The 18,530-nt window shown below is 37.7% G+C and overlaps 1 protein-coding gene across 10 annotated transcripts in view; it reads right to left on the reverse strand.

Annotated features, from left to right (window-relative positions):
* Positions 1–4,176: 4,176 nt before the first annotated feature.
* The window catches only part of TMEM87B (transmembrane protein 87B), a 56,187-nt gene continuing 41,833 nt past the window's right edge, over positions 4,177–18,530 (reverse strand). For 6 of the 10 annotated variants that reach the window (XM_077843303.1, XM_077843302.1, XM_077843307.1 and 3 more), the window contains exons 16-19: positions 16,509–16,582; positions 14,167–14,219; positions 11,744–11,774; positions 7,121–10,616 (exon numbers count right to left, since the gene is read on the reverse strand). In XM_077843303.1, coding sequence (XP_077699429.1) covers positions 10,557–10,616; positions 11,744–11,774; positions 14,167–14,219; positions 16,509–16,582 — 218 coding nt within the window. In that variant the 3' untranslated portion in view covers positions 7,121–10,556. Of the gene's footprint in view, positions 4,628–7,120; positions 10,617–11,743; positions 11,775–14,166; positions 14,220–16,508; positions 16,583–18,530 lie in introns of those variants that run through there. The other 4 variants (XM_077843305.1, XM_077843304.1, XR_013349278.1 and 1 more) reach the window with 4 other exon arrangements.

The following is an 18,530-nucleotide window of genomic DNA, read 5'->3' on the forward strand; positions in this document are numbered from 1 at the left end:
TTTACTGGTACCACCGATGGCTTCATGTGTATTCAAGTTATTGTTTAGTGTTATTTCATTTCAGCCTGAAGGTCTCTCTTTAGTATTTCTTGTAGGGCAGGACTGCTAGCAAAGAATTCTGGTTTTCTTTCTCTGGGAGTGTCTTTATTTTTCCTTCATTTCTGATGGGTAGTTTGTCTGAATATTGAATTTTTGGTTGACAGAGTTTTGTTGTTGTTTTTTCCTTTCAGTACTTCGGATATGTCATCCATTGCCTTCCTGCCCCTATGTTTTCTGAAGAAAAAAACAGCTTTTAATAATATTGAGTATCCTTTGTATGTGATCAGTCGCTTCTCTCGTGTTGCTTTCAAAATTCTGTCTTTATCTTTTGACAGTTTATGATATATTTCAGTATGGATCTCTATGAGTTTACACCACATGGAGTTTGTTGATCTTCCTGGATGCATAAATTAATGTTTTGTTGTTGTTGTTTTTTACAAACTGGAGAGTTTTCAGCTTTTATTTCTTCAAATATTCTTTCTCCCTCTTTCCTACTCTTTTCTCTTTCAGATTTTCCCATTGTGCATATATCGATATGTTTGATGATGATGCACAGGCCTCTGAGGTTCTGTTCATTTTTTTTTTTTTTTTTCTATTTACTTGCTCTTCCCCAGACTGAAAAATCTCAATTGACCTATATTCAAGTTCACGGATTCTTTACTCTGCCTGCTTAAAACTGCTATTGAGCCTCTAGTAAATTTTTCATTTCTCAATGAAAGTTACTGTATTTCTCAACAGAAAAGTGTTTCTATTTACTTTCTATTTGGCTATTTTTTAAAAAGATTTTATTTATTTATTAGAGAAAGAGCACAAGCAGGGGAGGGGCAGAGGCAGAGGAGAAGCAGGCTCCTGGCTGAGCAGGGAGCCCAATGTGTGGCTTAATCCCAGGACCCCACAATCATGACCTGAACTGAAGACAGATGCTTAACTGACTGAGCCACCCAGTGCCCCATTTGGCTCATTTTTATAATTGTTATTTCTGGGGATCCCTGGGTGGCGCAGCAGTTTAGCGCCTGCCTTTGGCCCAGGGCGCGATCCTGGAGACCCAGGATCGAATCCTACGTCGGGCTCCTGGTGCATGGAGCCTGCTTCTCCCTCTGCCTGTGTCTCTGCCTCTCTCTCTCTCTCTCTCTCTCTCTCTGTGACTATCATAAATAAATAAAAATTTTAAAAATGTTATTTCTGTACTGATATTCTGTATTTGGTGAGCTGTTATTCTCATACTTTATTTAGTTCTTTTGATATGGTTTCCTTTAGGTCATTGAACATATTTAAAATAGCTGACTTAGAGTGCTTGTCTAGTAAGTGCAACATCTGGTCTTTCTCAAGAACATTATATATATATATATATATATTTAAAGGTTTTTATTTATTCATTTGACAGGGAGAGAGAGAACACAAGCAAGAGGAGTGGCAGGGAGAGGGAGACGGAGGAGGACCCTGGGATCATGACCTGAGCCAAAGGCAGACACTTAACCAACTGAGCCACATAAGGAGCCACTCAAGAACATTTTACATTAGGATTCCTGGGTGGCTCAGTGGTTGAGTGTCTGCTTTTGGCTCAGGGTGTGATCCCAGAGTCCCAGGATCCAGTCCCGCATTGGGCTCCCTGCATGGAGCTGGCTTCTCCCTCTGCCCGTGTCTCTGCCTCTCTCTCTGTGTGTCTCTCATGAATTAAAAAAAAAAAAAAAAAAATCTTAAAAAAAAAAAAGAACATTTTACATAGATTGCTTTTTTCCCCACCCTTGTTTCTTTGCTTTTGTCATTTTTTGGTGAAAACTGGACATTTTAAATAATGTAGCGACTCTGGAAATCAGATTTTTCCCTCTCCCCAGGGTTTTTTGTTGTTCCTGCTTTTTGTATTGTTTGTTTAGACTTCTCTGAACTAATTCTGTAACATCCATATCTTTTGTAATACATGGCCACTGAAGTCTCCACTCAGTTATCTGGTGGTCAGCTAATCCTTGGACAGAATTTTCCTTAAATTCTTGGAACCAACAAATCTCCCAGTCTTGGATGGTGAGACACATCTTCAATGCTCAGATAGCTGGTTGACAACTCTGTTGGCCTTCACTTTCTGCTTCTACTGTGCTGTGCAGAGCCCTACATGTGCACGTGGCCTTTAGGATTCCCAGAAATGCATTGGAGTTTTTAGTTTTACTTTTTGAGGCTTTTGGTTAGTCTATTATTTGCTTCCATTGTTATTTGTTGCCTTGGGCAGCTACAACATTAAAACACTTGACCGCAAATGTTTTTTAACAAACACCCCCAAGAAAAAAGCTTTTAACACTGGGCAAGTTCTGGTCCAGGTCAAATGAAGACAAGCCTTTCTAGCAGTGAATTCCAAGGAACTAGACCCATCAATGAACACCATTTCTTTGGTAATGAGATTTTGAAATATCTCCGGCTCCATTCTGCTCCTTGCAGTACTGGGTGTGTGGGCCCTTAATTTTGAAGGCCACTACTGAGCTGGGGAACAAAGCAGGGGAATAGGAGAGATGGAAGGAAAGCTTGGTGTTCCTCCTGAAATTCAGGCATTTTTTTCTCGAGTAAATATTCCTTAGGTTGTTGCAAGACTGGTTAATTTCCAGAGTTCTTAAAGTCCTGAAAGTTTTTATGAATTTTTCATTGTTTTTATGAAGGGACAAACTCCCAGAGGTCCTTAGTCCCTCATTATCTTTGATGTCACTCCCACATCATTTTCTTAAGCAGGGGGCTTACTTGGTTGGGGTCAAGTCAAACTTTATCTCCTATGTTAGCAGAAATCTCCAGTTCTACTTTCTTAGCTTTGGATAGGTTGCCTGGAGTCTGTCCCATACATGCATCGTACAGGGTGAGCCAGTGATTTGGGAGGTTTATACACAGAATATGGTGCTTACCTTCTCTGTGTTTCTCTCTTTCAGTAATTATCTTACTTTCCAGCTGCTGTTCTTCTAATCTCTGTCTTCTTCCAATTCAGCAAGGAAAAGATCAGGTTTGTTTTTTTTTTTTAAGACTTATTTAAAAAAAAAAAAAGATTTATTTTTTTTTTATGAGACACACACACACACACACACACACACACACAGAGGCAGTGACATAGGCAGAGGGAGAAGCAGGCTCCTCGTTGGAAGCCTGACATGGACTCCATCCTGGATCCCCAGACCATGCCCTGAGCAGAATGCAGCCACTCAACCGCTGAGCCACCCAGGCATCCTAAAGATCAGGGTTTGTATCTGGGTTTAATCTCTATACCTGGCAAGAACTGTAGCCTGCTATCAGAGTAAAAGCAAAAAAAAAAAAAAAAAAAAAAAAGGGGGGGGGTGGAAATCACCCAGTGCAGTTTGCTTCCCCAAGTGTTGAGTCCCTTCCTATGCCTCTTGCTTTGTGTCTGTCTTCAATGTCTTCATGTAGTTATCATTTAAGTTTTGTCTAGAGTTGTTATGTGTAGGGAAGTTTGGCCCAGTAGAAGATACTTCTCCATGATCAGAACTTGACATCCACAAATGCATTTTACAATAATACAACTATTTATCTATTTTTAGTTAAAAATATTTTATTGGGATCCCTGGGTGGCTCAGCGGTTTAGTGCCTGCCTTCAGCCCAGGGCGTGATCCTGGAGTCCCGGGATCGAGTCCCGCATCAGGCTCCCTGCATGGAGCTTGCTTCTCCCTCTGCCTGTGTCTCTGCCTGCCTCTCTCTCTCTGTCTCTCATGAGTAAATAAATAAAAAATCTTAAAAAAAGATTTTATTTATTTCAGAGAGAGAGTGACAGGCATGACTCAGGGGAAGGGCAAAGGGAGAGAGAAGCAGACTCTTCACTGAGCAGGGAGCCTGAATGAGACCATGACCTGGCTTAACCCACTGAGCCACCCAGGAACCCCTACAATTCAGTTTTTAAAAAGTAAACCCCCAAAGGGCTCTTAGGTCATGATCCTAGGGTTCTGGGATCGAACTCCACATGGGGCTCCCTGTTCAGTGGGGCAGAGGCGCTGCTTCTCCTCCCTCTGTCTTTCCCCCTGCTCTCCTGGCTCATGCTCTCCTTCTTAAAAAAAAAAAAAAAAAAAAAAAAAAAGATGTAAAATTTCATAGTGAAAGGGTAGCTTGTTCATTCCCTTAACAGAAATGTCTAATAATAATTCTTTGGAAGCAGGTACATTAATGGCCAAACTTACTTTTTTATTTTTAATAAAAGGAAAGATAAAGTTTATGGAATATTTTTTCAGTGATGCTAAAAATAAAGTAGACACTGGCAGTAACTCTCTGGACTCCACTATGCCCCAAATTAAGCTGTAGAGAATCCGAATGACAGTTTTTATTGTAGTGACACAGTCTGGAGGCTAGAATGAAAGACAACAGTCATATAAAATTATGTAGCAAGGGATAACCAAAGCCTATCAACGGTATTTCAAGTTTTGATATGCAGTTCAACCCTCCCATGGCACTAGACTCCCTCTCCCCCCAAGGATCCAGAGGTGAGAAAAGCAAGTAGAGGATACAGGTTTCAATTTTAGCCTGAGGGATCTGGGGCCAAGGAAGATTTCCTGGTTCCCCATTTTCTCACCTGTAAATGATCTCAGAGGCCCGGTCCAGCTTCCAAGTTCTAATTCTGAGAGAACAGGAAGTGCACCAAAATGGTAACTTTATCAAAAAGTTTTGTTTTTTTTTTTTTAATTTCACTTCTATGTTTGTTTAGTGGCCTTTGGTAAGTAAATTAAAGAAAATTTTAAAGGCAAGAATTAGAGGTCAGAACTCTTCAGAGAAACTACTTTGGCACCATCTGCTGGATAGCTTTTAAGTTTTCCTGTACATAAACTTCCTTTGCAGTTTCTTATTAGTTTTCCACCATGATTCAAAGAATATACTGTCAAAATTATTTACATCTGAATTCAGTACCATACCAGCTTATGTTAATAGGAATTTAGCTGTAAATCCACTATTACTTAAGGGGCATAACTTGTCCTGCCAGACTTCCATCACAACATATGTAAACAAATCTTAGAATGTGAATTTCATATGGAGGAGTTGATTTCAGATAGGTCTCAGCAGCCTCCCAGACAATCGCTGATGCATTTTTTTTTTTTTTTTAACTTCACTGTGTTGTGAAGCCTTGAGTACCAAGCACTTTGGATACATGAACTTAATCATCTAACAAGCAACCATGTCTCCTCTCTGCCCAGAATTTTGTGGAAATCTTTCAAGGGTGCTTCCCATCAGTATTATACTAGCTTTCCATTTGTCAGAAGGGTGACTTTGGGCAAGTTATTTAGCCATGCTGAATCCTTTTTTCTCCTTTATAAACTCACTGGCTATACCTACACCTCACTGGCTACAGAAACTACAATGGTTAGCAGAGTCCGCCACTCTGTGAGCATTCCCAACCTTTCTAAACTGTCAGTGTTGTTATTACAACAAGCTTCCTTTCCCTCGTGGGAATACCCATCTTGGCCACTCCCAAAGCTGGGAGAATTTCTAAGAATGTTCTTCATGTTCCATCTATTTGGGGCAGGATGGATTTTATTTATTAATGGATTAAGCTGTGTTCTGAGACCATGCACTTTTGGACTATCACTTTTTAGATATTTATTTCTCCATATTTTACCTTCGAAAATAGAAGTTTTTGTCTCCCTTGTCCACTGCACCCAAATAATCTGTGGCAGAAGCCACTAGCTGTCCCCCAAATCCATCCTCTCCTTCATAGGGTAAAACAGCATGGCTCTTATTGCCCAGATGACTGACAGTGTGGCCATGTGACTGTCTGCCCATGGAATATGCTTAGAAGTAATGAACACCACTTCAGGGCTTTGCTCCACAAAACTTGAGGCTGTCCTTTCTCCTTCTGTGGCTACATGTAGATGATAGTCTCTAGGAACTAGGGGGCCCACAAGACAGAAAGAAACTTTGGGTCCCTGAGGGATGTGGGGAGGTAGGTTGCCCTGCCCACCTCTATACCATCCCAGAACTGTTACATAAGGAAGAAATAAACTTTTTGTCTTAACCTTCTGAGATGTTGAATCACATTGTGACCACAGCTTAACTCAATCTAAACATTAACCATTTCCACTCAATCCTTTCTCTACTTTGTGTTTTCACGGATAGGAGTTCACAACAGTGACTCTGTGCCTTATTTCTTCTAAGTATTTTCTTTTTTTTTTTTTTTTAATGATAGTCACACACACACACACACACAGAGAGAGAGAGAGAAAGAGAGGCAGAGGGAGAAGCAGGCTCCATGCACCGGGAGCCCGACGTGGAATTCGATCCCGGGTCTCCAGGATCACGCCCTGGGCCAAAGGCAGGCGCCAAACTGCTGCGCCACCCAGGGATCCCATCTTCTAAGTATTTTCTATGTTATTATGAATGCTTCATAATTTAATGGTTGTAGTATCCCATAAACTAGCTGGCTAGACAATAATTCACTTACTATTCTATTGTTGACATTTAGTTGGTTTCTAATTCTACTGTAAGTAATGTTATAATAAACATTTTTATGTAGAATCATTATTCTAGTTTGAATCATTTTTTAAAACATCACCAGAATTGGCAGCAATCAAAGGTTATAGACACATTGTTGAACTTCATTTCACAAAGACTGAATCAAGCACATTACTATCATTAATGAGTGTTTTCATTCCATCAGACTTTGCATGCAAATGGATTTTACAAATGTGTTAGTATAAACCTGTTAATTTAATTTTTAGAATTCCCCTTTTGTATTTTGCATTGAAAAAAAAAGATTTTATATATTTATTGAGAGAGAGAACACAAGTGGTGGGAGGAGCCGAGGGACAGGGGGAGAAAAAGACTCTCAAGTGGATTCCCTGCTAAGCGCAAAGCCCAACTCGGGGCTTGATCTCGTGACCCTGAGATCATGACCTGAGCCAAAACCAAGAGTTGGACATTTAACCGACTGACCACCTAGGCGCCCCATATTTTGGATTTCCTTGTTCACTACTAGGGTTCAACACTTTTCCATATCTGTTAATTACTTGCATCTTCTTTTTTAAGATTTTTGTTTATGGCCTGCCATCTATTTGGGTCTACATTTCCGGCAGCTGTATATAATCTAGCACTAATAGATATTAGAATCAATCATCCAGAATTTCTGAAAGCATTTTATTAAAAGTCAAAACAAATATTAAGGCACAAAAATACATCAACTTTTCAAACAAAAATATTCGAAAGTTTTGTCCTACATTCAAAGCAACTTCTTCCAAATTATACAATAATTTAACCCTTTTAAATAGAAAAATATAACTTCTCAAACCCCTACGTTTTCTCCTCAAATACATGAATGATTTCCTAATTCTAGAGAAGTTTCTTAATGCAGTACTGAGCTTCTATATATATTGTACATTTCCTTAAAATCCTACTTCTGTCACTTATATACATTTGATATGTTTAGAACTTTAACCAATATGTTAAACTTCTAAGTATAAGGCTTGGGGTTTTGTATTGCTTATTGCATGCTGTTGATCATAAAAAGATATATTAAGAAAACTAGTGATTTTTAAATCTAGCATATTTCTCCACTTTACACTAGTCAAGTATAGCTTAGTGCAATGGACTCATACCCCTTTTATCTCTTTAAAGTAAATTCTACCCCCAACATGGGGCTCGAACTCATGACCCCAAGTTCAGAAGCCACATGTTTTACTGAATGAGCCAGGCAGGCACCTCAAACCCCCTTTTTTTTAAAAAAGGAGAAAAATCAATCTATATGTACATTTTTTATACTTTCAGTCTTGACATTATAGTAGTGCAAACATACTGTATCACAGAGGAAAAGTTGGTTTTCTCTATAGGATAAGAAAGATTTTAAAATGATCTCTTTACAGGAAAAGTAAAGGAGTATTATCTCTGTCTTAAAAAATGCACATATTCATCTATTTTTCCTTATTTCTGAAATAAATTAACAATCCTTTAAAGCAGATATTTAAACATTAATCTAATTCAAATCATGAAAATTCCCTTGTAAACAAATTCCACACATCACATAAATCCAACATGACTTGCATAAGAACACTTTAGCATTTTGTCTAGAAATACATAAAACTGAACTCTTATGCTCAGTTCCCTTCATTTAGAGTAAGAACCGTCTTGATGGCATCCCAAGAATAAACTGATCTGATAGCCTCAAAAGCTTGGGTGACCAGTTTCTGGACACTTCATGCAGAAGCTGGGATAATGAGCTGTACTGTGGCCCTGGGTATCACTTCTCCCCAGCGTCCTTCAGATGAACTACAGCTACAGCCCTAGGGCACCCCTCCTGTTTATATGAGGGAGCTAAGAGGACCCTCCACAGGAATACTCAATTCAGGTCAAGAGACATCAACTGACGACACAAGTATCACTGAAAGTGATAGATACTGCATATGCCCTTTGAAAAACAACATTTCTGATGAGCTTATCAGGAGGGAATCCTACTTTCTCTAGAAGATGAAAAAAGTTTGCATTTCAGCCTGTAGCTGAGCTATACACATCATATCCTTTATCTTTACAGCTGCAGAAAAAGGTGTTCTCACACCTGCTGCTGAGGTTATACAAGAGGCAGTCTCCCTTCTGCTCACCATCAACTCCCCTTCCTGCTCCACTCCATTTGTAGCTCCTACAGGCTGGAAGGCTGGCACCCTGTATTTCAAAATTCAGCTGGAGCCATATGATGAGCTAGAGGTCTGCCTCAAAGTCTGGGAATGGGATTAGATAAAAAAATGTTAGGAATGAGAAGGCAGGGTTGCCTCCAGCTCTGAAACTACTGAGCCCAGGGTAAAACACACCAAAACCAGAATGGATATAAATGCTGGGAAATGTAGTGGGTGGGGACCTATTATTGTGGAAGAAATGGAAGGAAAGGGCAACCCTGGTGGCTTAGCGGTTTAGGGCCGCTTGCAGCCCGGGGTGTGATCCTGGAGACCCGGGATCGAGTCCCACGTCGGGCTCCCTGCATGTAGCCTGCTTCTCCCTCTGCCTGTGTCTCTGCCTCTCTCTCTCTCTCTCTGTGTGTGTCTCTATGAATATATAGATAAAATCTTAAAAAAAAAAAAAAAGAAGAAATGGAAGGAAAGAATGGAACCTGTAGTAACTGACACTCTTTTCCTAGGGAGGATGCCCCACACTGTTCCATGTTCCCTACTGAAAATAAATTTGAAAGTATCTTTCAAGGCACATTACTACTAGAAATTTTTTTTGTTAACTCCTATGACATGAGTAAATGAGAAATAAATTGAAAAGGTAGGCTCTTGAAAGAAAATGTTTTATGGCTTCACGATGAAAATTAATGGTTATATTTAAGTGTTGGTACTGGTTAAGACTTTAAATGCTTCTCAATCAAAATTCTCTGAAGTCATTCTCAATTCACAAGGTTAGAACACCTTCAAAAAAAGATATATAAGATTCTAACTTTTATTCCTATTCTTAATGTTCACTAGCCCTGTATCTTTGGTCACAAAAGCAGCAAAACATTCACATTTCCATCATACTACATTCAACTACCTTTCAAGTTTTGACTGTTCTGCACCTAAAATAATATTAAAACAAAAAATTTTCAAATCATATATTACATATGTAATGTAACAAAATGATGTGTAAAACATGGTTCAAGGTTAAGAAATTAATTACAAGATTAATAGAGATGTACTATGCAGGTACATATATGTTTCATTATGAAACCAGATAAGCCAAGATTATGTAAAGGATGCTCTAGTGTCTGCAAAGTTCACTGGTAATGAGCCCCCCAGCTGCCCAGAGAGGAACTCCTCTGGGGAGCCATGCAGTGACCCCCAGACATATTCGGCAGCAGCACGTGTACTTACAGCCTGAGTGAGGGGACAATGGCAGAGCAAATCTTTGGAAGTGACCATCATGGCCTCTTTCCTGTGTACTTGTATTCCCCTGAGCTCAGACAGAGAGGACCTAGCTCTGTGATTTGATGTACATGGTGATATTTACAAACGAGGACTTTGTGCAGACCCGTATGTATATGTATACACACACACACACACACCTAACCATACAAACATGCTTATGTTCTAAGGCTAACCAAGTTTTACTTAATTTCAAATTACTTCAGTATAAAAGTCAAAGAAAATTATTACTGCATCTAGTAACTCTAAACCCACGAAATGGAAATGCTGCTTTACCATACAGGAGAACCACATCATCTACCTTAAAGGTAGTTGAGGAATTGTAGGAGTGTTTATGTAAAAAATATTTTTAAATCTGGAACTGTTAAATTTTCCAGTGAGAAGAGAAAACCCAAATCCACATCCCTGCCACCTCTTAGCTAAGGGCATCTGGGCATATTTCGTTATCATAATACTTAGGTTATTTCCAAATCCAGGCAATATGATGGACATTAAGCTCACATTCCAGAGTAGCTTAAAATGGTCACCAAACCCTCCTACTACCTGAATTGTTGTAATACACAGATTTCCAAGATAATGCAATAAAACCTTGTTGCACTATATCAAAACAAAGCTCTTTTTCAGTCTTGAGGAAGTCTTTCACCGTTAAGTAGGTTTAATTTATATGGGTTCCAATCACATTATCTTTTCTGAAGAGAACATTTTTTCTGCCATTTCAGATCTGGTCATGATTTCCTTTAAAAAAAAAAAAAGGATGATATGCTTCCAGATGTCGATGCTCCTTCCAGAACATAACAAAATTCCCTAATCTTTCAACAGTCACAATTTTGTGGGGAACTAATATATTCCACGACACATACAGAAATATTAGATATAGAAAAAAAACACTGGATAAGCCACACTTCCTGGTGATGTATGGTTGATAGTCATTGACAAGTTTAGAAAACTTGAACATCCTGCTAGCTGGAAAACATCTGGAGTTCAGAATTACCAGTGAGAAGCAGGTAGGGGGTTAACATGGATTTCTTAGGCACCTGCCTCACTTTATAAAACTCATGTATTTTGAAATTATAAAATATTTATGACATGAATCCTCTAAATGCCCCCCTTTAAAAGTAATTTTTCATAGGGTATCTTTCTGTAGAGTTCTAAATCCTGAAGTTCAACTGCTTTATAGCCAGGTGCATGTCTACTGCAGCTTCCTTGAAACCTCCCGCCACTGTCAGATCAACCTGCTGTGGTTGCTCACCTCTTACCTTCAAGTCTACAGAGCTGCACTTTCTCTCCTATTCCACAGCTATCACCTAAATCACACCTGAGCTACCACTCATTTCCCTCTACTGTTTCTTCCTGTAAGGTCATGCTCCCTACATCCACTCTTTAATTTTTACAATTCAGACTTCCCATCTTGGGCCATCCTTCAATGTCCAGATGATCCATAATTCATTTTTCTCCCCCAAACCTTCCCAAATTTATATCCTCTAAATCCTATCTCCTGCTTAGTAAATGAAAATGAGATAGAAACTCTATTTAATTCCTCAGCAAAACAGCTCAAGTGTAAGACATTTATTCAGACAAAATGCCATCTCAAAGTATTCTAAACTCTTATCAACATATAAGATGTTGGAAAATCATAGTCCTGAAACCTCATAAAATAATTCTCCCTTCCTTCACACCAACAAGTGTTTATCTCACTGTTGTTTTAAATGAGGATCGAGCTCCTTTATACTTTACTGACAAATCAGTGCAGTCTTCCAACCTGCTCAATCTGTAATCATTTTACAAAGTTCCAGAATTTCTTTCTGAAATACATTTTTACTCTGTGAAAACACCACCAAGAAAATAAGCAAAATATGTTTTACCTCATCTGAATCCACTAACACTGGAAGAGCTCTGAAACAAAACAAAAACAGATTAATAATGTTCTTAAAAGACTAGTGTATGTAAATAAATATATGCATATTCTGTGATCTACAAATTCTCATTCCTGGGTGGACACAGCCCACAGAAATAAACACCTAGGTTCACCAGCAAACATAGAGAGGAATTTTCATATTGTTCTTAATAGCCCCCAAACTGAAAATAAACCAAATAGGTGAACTGTAGTATATTCAGGCAATGGAATACTATACAGCAAAGAAAATGAATGGCTTGTCAAGGGATATATTTTTTTAAACTGATACAAGTAATCTACCATTAGAGACATGGAAACAGCAGCACATTTTGGAAAGTGGTCTTGTGATCTGGGAGGAAAGCAAAGAGATTTCTAGGGCCCTGGCGATGTTCTATTTTTTTTTTTTTTTTTTTTACCTGAGTGCTAGTTATACAAATGTGCTCTTATTGAAAATTTATTGGAGCTTAGGATTCTACACCTTCCAGTGTGTGTGCTATACTTTAAAATTTTTTCAGTTAAAAACTGAATGTAAAAATAATAACTTCAAAATGTAAACAACAACAACAACAAAAAACCAAAATGTAAACAAGGCAAGATAAAAAATTCTGGAGGCAAATATGTTGGAAGAATATCCATGAATACAGCATACAAATAAATAATTCCAAACATAACTGACACCTAACTACATATTTGTTTTTTAAGCCACTGCTATTTCTTACTTTATACAGCTGGACAAGTACCTGAGTAGTGATGTACTATCTAACCGACGTTGCGTGTTTTTGTGAGAACTTAACAGGGATGAATAAGCCTGACTCTAGTAATCATTTCATTATGCTTATGTAGAGCAAATCATCATGTACACTTTATATATATACTAAAAAAAAAAAAGAGATGAATAAACATATTATAAAAGGTGGTATTTATGGAATCAAGTATTTGTTTAATTCCCATATCATTATTACTACTGACTGGAGGTCTACCAGTGAAGGTACTGGAGAGAGAGTTATACAATATAACCTTTGCTTGGGAAAGAGAATATGGGTAGAAAGAAAAGCCAAGTGTATAGCCTCAATGTGTGATGATTGCCCTCGCTGAGAGGGAGAGCCTAAAGGAAAAGTCTATGTAGCTCTCTGCAACATGCAAGTCCCATTACTGAGAGACTTCCAGGATGCCATTTACAGAGTAGCCTATGGTGGAGGTAGAAGCAAGGACGAGAGACAAGCCAGGTGTGAGAAAAGGACCAGGTTAGGTTGTTGGTAATACTACTATTAAAGAAAATCCAGGGGAGAAGATTGCTTTAGGGGAAACGTGAACCAGAACCTAGTTGTCAGAAGCCAACCGTTGGGTGCTCAGCACTGTGTTTGGAGAAGAACACTAGCAATCTTAAAAACAGTTCCTTGGTGAGGTTAATGACTATTTAAAACTTATTAATATGTATTCAGTGCATTGAAGAGGGAGGTGAACTCTGCTGTGTCCTTTATAGCTTATCAGAGGTAAGAAAAAGTTATACTGTCTATCTCATGATAGACTTCATCACATGGTAATTCATGATTTTTTTCAAATTGTCCAATGCAGGCAAACAGAATTTCATACTAGACAGGAACTGCTTAAACAGGAAGTAAATGAGAGAACAGAAAGGAAAGAAAAGCATATGAAAAGGTTATCATATCTGGCTATCCCACTGTTTGTTTTCTGTTGTGGAAATAGCTACACGGAATTCTCATGTCAAACAGAACCTTCACCTTGATTAGCTCAAAGTCCCTGAGGGGCTTTATCTGCACTCTGTTTTTCCTATGCTCATGTTTGTCCTCCAAAGGCTTCCCCAGCATGTATGGTATTGTAGTTCCATGTGTTTGAAAAAAATGTTTTACATATGTTTGAACTTTCTCATAATACAAAGTTGAAACAAAATAAAATGATTCTAATCCTGAAGAACTCAGATCGGGAAAGGCTGGAGTTGGTTATAGGCCACAAGTATTAAAGTAGTTGCTGTTCAGGGAAAAATGGAGGAGAGACAAAAAAGGCAGGGCTGTGTTTTCTTTGTAGTTTGACAGGAAATCAGTCATTCGCTAGTGATGGGGGCCTATAAAAACATATGGAGGTGGGGATCCCTGGGTGGCTCAGCAGTTCAGCGCCTGCCTTCGGCCTACGGCATGATCCTGGAGTCCCGGGATCAAGTCCCGTGTTGGGCTCCCTGCATGGGGCCTGCTTCTCCTTCTCCCTCTGCCTGTCTCTCTCTCTCTCTCTCTCTCTCATGAATAAATAAATAAATATTTAAAAAACCCAACATATAGAGGTACAACATTCGAAAAGCACATGACAAAGTATGAAAATTATCTCTTCATATGATATGCTAAATTTTAGACTCAAACGTTAACAGAGAATATTTACACATCTGTGAATGAAGAGGGAATATTTTCTTCCACCCACTTCAAATCTTCATCCTGTAGAAGTAAATATTTATATATTAGCATTTGCTTAGTATCTCCTGAAAGTAGAATGTTAAAATACAATGCATATAAATTTATTTTTTTGCATATAAATTCAAACATTTAAATTCAAATGCATGATTCTTTTCATTTCTACATATCTTAAGAAGTTGGCACTTAATGCCACACAGAAACTATGCCAGAATTTTCTTAAATAGCAAACAAACTAAAATTTGGATTTCAAAATTTTGTACTTCTTCCTGGTTTTTGTTAGATTCATAGGTATTACTTTGTGTCCTGAAAAACCACAGTAGAAACACAGTTGAGGGACACCTGGGTGGCTCAGTGGTTGAGCCTCTGCCTTCAGGTCAGGGCGTGATCCCAGGGTTCTGGGATCGAGTCCTGTAAAGGGCTCCTTGAATGCAGCCTGCTTCTCCCTCTGCCTGTGTCTCTCATGAATAAATGAATAAAATCTTAAAAAAAAGAAAAAGAAAAAAACACATTTGATTCATAAGACAGAGAACAGCAAGAATATTGATTTTTATTGTCTTATTTTTTGCTCCCAGCATTCATTATACTTAATTTGTTCAAGTTTATATATCATGAGTTTGTAATTTTTCAACAGAAAAAGATGACAGTAACAATACTCTAATTTTACAAAAGCTTATTTATTTCTGTTGCTTATATTTATGCTCATCTCTTCAGAGACAAGAAAAGGAAAGCAGGTCAGTCATGGTATCTGTTTTTTAACAGAACTTGCTTATGGTTATCTCACTGAGAGAAAGAAAAATAAAGGGTATACTAAGTATTTTGATTTACAAAATAAATCAAATGTTTCTTTGTGATCTACCTGGCTCATGGAATACTCTGGTTCTAGTATTAATCACATTTTGCTCACCTACAGAGACAAAGTGATAGAACCAGTATTAACAAGAACCCCAATTCTCTGAGTGAGTCTCAAGAAGAATTAGGTTATGAGTTTGGGCTTCTGGTCAAGAGATGACTGCCCGTAATTTAAGGAAATGAAAAAGTATACCCTTGATATGTTTGTAAGCATTGAGTTTTATTTTATTATTTTTTTAAGATTTTACTTATTTATTCATCAGAGACCAGAGAAAGAGAGAGAGGCAGAGACACAGGCAGAGGGAGAAGCAGGCTCCATGCAGGGAGCCCGACGTGGGACTTGATCCTGGATCTCCAGGATCACACCCTGAGCTGAAGGTGGTGCTCAACCGCTGAGCCACCCCAGGCTGCCCCGCATTGAGTTTTAAAATAAAGTGAGACATGTTCCTAAAACAAAAGGAAAATATCTTAATGAATTTAAAGTTTAACAGCTCTAACATCAGATAATTAAAACTGATATAATTTTTTTAAATGTTTGAATCACCATAAAACTATTCAAAGAACACATTTTAAAGAATTATTACCAAAAATAAAAATGAAAAAATTTACCAAAACCAAAAGATCAAACTGTTCTCATAGATCATCTGATCTATTAGAACTTGTAACCATAAATTTTATACTCTATTAATCACAACATAATACAATTATAAGAAAGCAGAATATAAAATTATGATAGGCACTTCTACAATGCCTAATATGCATAAAATATTTAAAAACTCCTCTCTACTATTTTACCATATTATTCAAGCTTGCACAGTTCTATAACAAATGCTAATTTTGTTAATTGCATAGGCAATACATAAAGTCCTTTCTTATTAGATAACAAATGTTATCTGAAATGGCTTCAAAAATCACTTTTTTTGAATCATTTTCAAAAATCACTTTAATACAAGCTTCTACTATGTCAAAGCTTCTCAATCTTTAATGTGTGTATGAGTCATCTGTGGGATCCTGTTACAAAGCAGATTCAGGGGCAGCCTGGGTGGCACAGCGGTTTAGCGCTGCCTTCAGCCCAGGGCTTGATCCTGGAGACCTGGGATCGAGTCCCACATCGGGCTCCCTGCATGGAGCCTGCTTCTCCCTCTGCCTGTGTCTCTGCCTCTCTGTGTCTCTCATGAATGAATAAATAAAATTTAAAAAAACAAAAAACAAAAACCAGATTCAGATTCTGTAGGTCTGAGGTGGGCCTGAGCCTATATGTCTAACAAACCCCTGGGTGATAGTCATGCTGCTGGTCCAAGAACCACACCCGAGAAGCCAGGATCTACAGCAGTTACAGTCATCAGACTTAACTAGTATCACTGCTTGGTAATATTGATTTTCATACAAAAACAGTAGAAAATGTTTTCCTGACAGTCAATGAATGTGACACAGACTCTATCAAATATATACTATACTCACAAAATTATCAGAAGTAGCAGGTTTAGCTGTTCCATTGGAAACCGTTTTAGAGACTCTTAATTTTATTCCTTCAGCTATAATGAGAAACATTATGGAGATAAATACATAAAATCATAAAATATTATTTTCCTTCACAATCTCACATTTAATTACCCAAAAAGATTTATATATGTTTATATAGAGAGATTTACATATATACTAATTACTTATATATGTATATATTTAAAGGAGAGTTAATAGCAGGAGCTTCTGCAGGGTGCTGGCTTTAACATACCACTTGGAAATATAGAAGGGATGGCAAAAATTAATAGATTTCACAAATGTTTGCAATAACAACCAGGTTTTCAAGATGCTAGTCTGAATTCCAATTTAGAGGAGTTTAAACCAACAAGCAAACATACCTACATATTTCCTTAAACAGTTTCAATACATTTTAAAGTTTACAGATTTAAAAAATTATTCAATTTGCAGTATCATATTCAAGAATAAAACACATCTTTGGCTATGACTTTTCCTTCTCCGATGTGTACTTATGGAATGTGCCTATGGTAAAAATAAGATAGGAAAGAGTAGGACTGGGATACTTGGGTGGTCAGTGGTTGAGCGGCTGCCTTCATTCAGCTCAGGGTGATCCTGGGGTCCTGGGATCAAATCCAGAATTGGGCTCCCCGCAGGAAGTCTGCTTCTCCCTCTTCCTCTGTCTATGTTTCTGCCTCTCTCTCTGTGTCTCTCATGAATAAATAAAATCTTTTTTAAAATTTTAAAAATAATATAAAATTAAAAAAAAAAAAAGGTAAGAGAAGGATTTTTTCCTTTCCTATTTGACCAAGGCTCTCCTTTTTGCCAGCAGTTTTAGAGCAGAGGTTAAGAGCATGAGTCCCGGAGCTAGACTGCCTGGCTCTCCCTATGCAACCCTGGGCAAAGCAGTTAACTTTCTGTAACTCAGCTTCCCCAACTACACAATGGGGATAATACTGATATCTACCTTATAGAGTTCTGATGAGCATTAAATCAGTTACTGTATATAAGGTCCCTGATATGTAATCTATATTCCATAAGTATTCACTTTAATTATTACAATAATTTGCAAATTGTGCTTCTCTAAAAACAAGGACAATTGGTACGTTATGATCATAAGTTGATATAATAAATGAAAATGAGTTTCTTCAACCAAAAAATATTTCCACGGGGCATTTAAAATTCCAACATTTGAGATTTATTCTCTTAGTGGGGCAATACACTGATTTTTCAAAATTGAGGCACAATATATATAATAAAATACACAAATTTTAAGTATAATTTTAAGTAATTTTAAGAGACTTTACAAACATACACACTTGTGTAACTACCATCTCAATCAAGACATTTAACATTTCCATCATCACAGACGGTTCTTTAAATTCCTTTATGGTCAATCCTAAACATACCAGAAGCAACCATTGTTGTAATTTACATAATCACCATAGCTTAGTTCTTCCTGTTTTGGAACTTCATAATAGAACCATAATCCATGGACTCAATATTCCTTTGGAATTGGCTGCTTTCACTTAACATAAAGGTTTTGAGATTTATTTATGTTGTAGAGTTTTGGTTACTTTGGTTTGATACCGAACAGTGGCCCATTGTGTGGGTATACTACAAACACTTTATCCATTCATCTGTTGATGGACATTGGGTTATATCCAGTTTTAAACTACAAAGAATAAAGCTACTGAAAGTAATAGTGTATAGTAGTGTCTTTCTGTGAAAATCTGCTTTCATTTCTATCATTTTCTATCATTTTTTCTGGGTAAGTATCTTAGGGTGGAATGGCTAGGTTGTATGGTAGGTATATGCTTACCGTTTTAAGAACCACGTTGTTTTTCAAAGAAGTCTTACTACTTTACATTCCTTCTAGTACTGTGAGTGATCTAGCCGTTCCACATCCTCTCCAACATTTCATGCTGTCAGTCTTTTAAATTTTAATCATTCTAATGGATAAGTGGTGGTTTATCACTATGGTTTTAATTTTCATTTCCCTGA

Source organism: Canis aureus, chromosome 12 (assembly GCF_053574225.1).
Source record: "Canis aureus isolate CA01 chromosome 12, VMU_Caureus_v.1.0, whole genome shotgun sequence".
In the NCBI taxonomy this organism is placed as follows: Eukaryota; Metazoa; Chordata; class Mammalia; order Carnivora; family Canidae; genus Canis; species Canis aureus.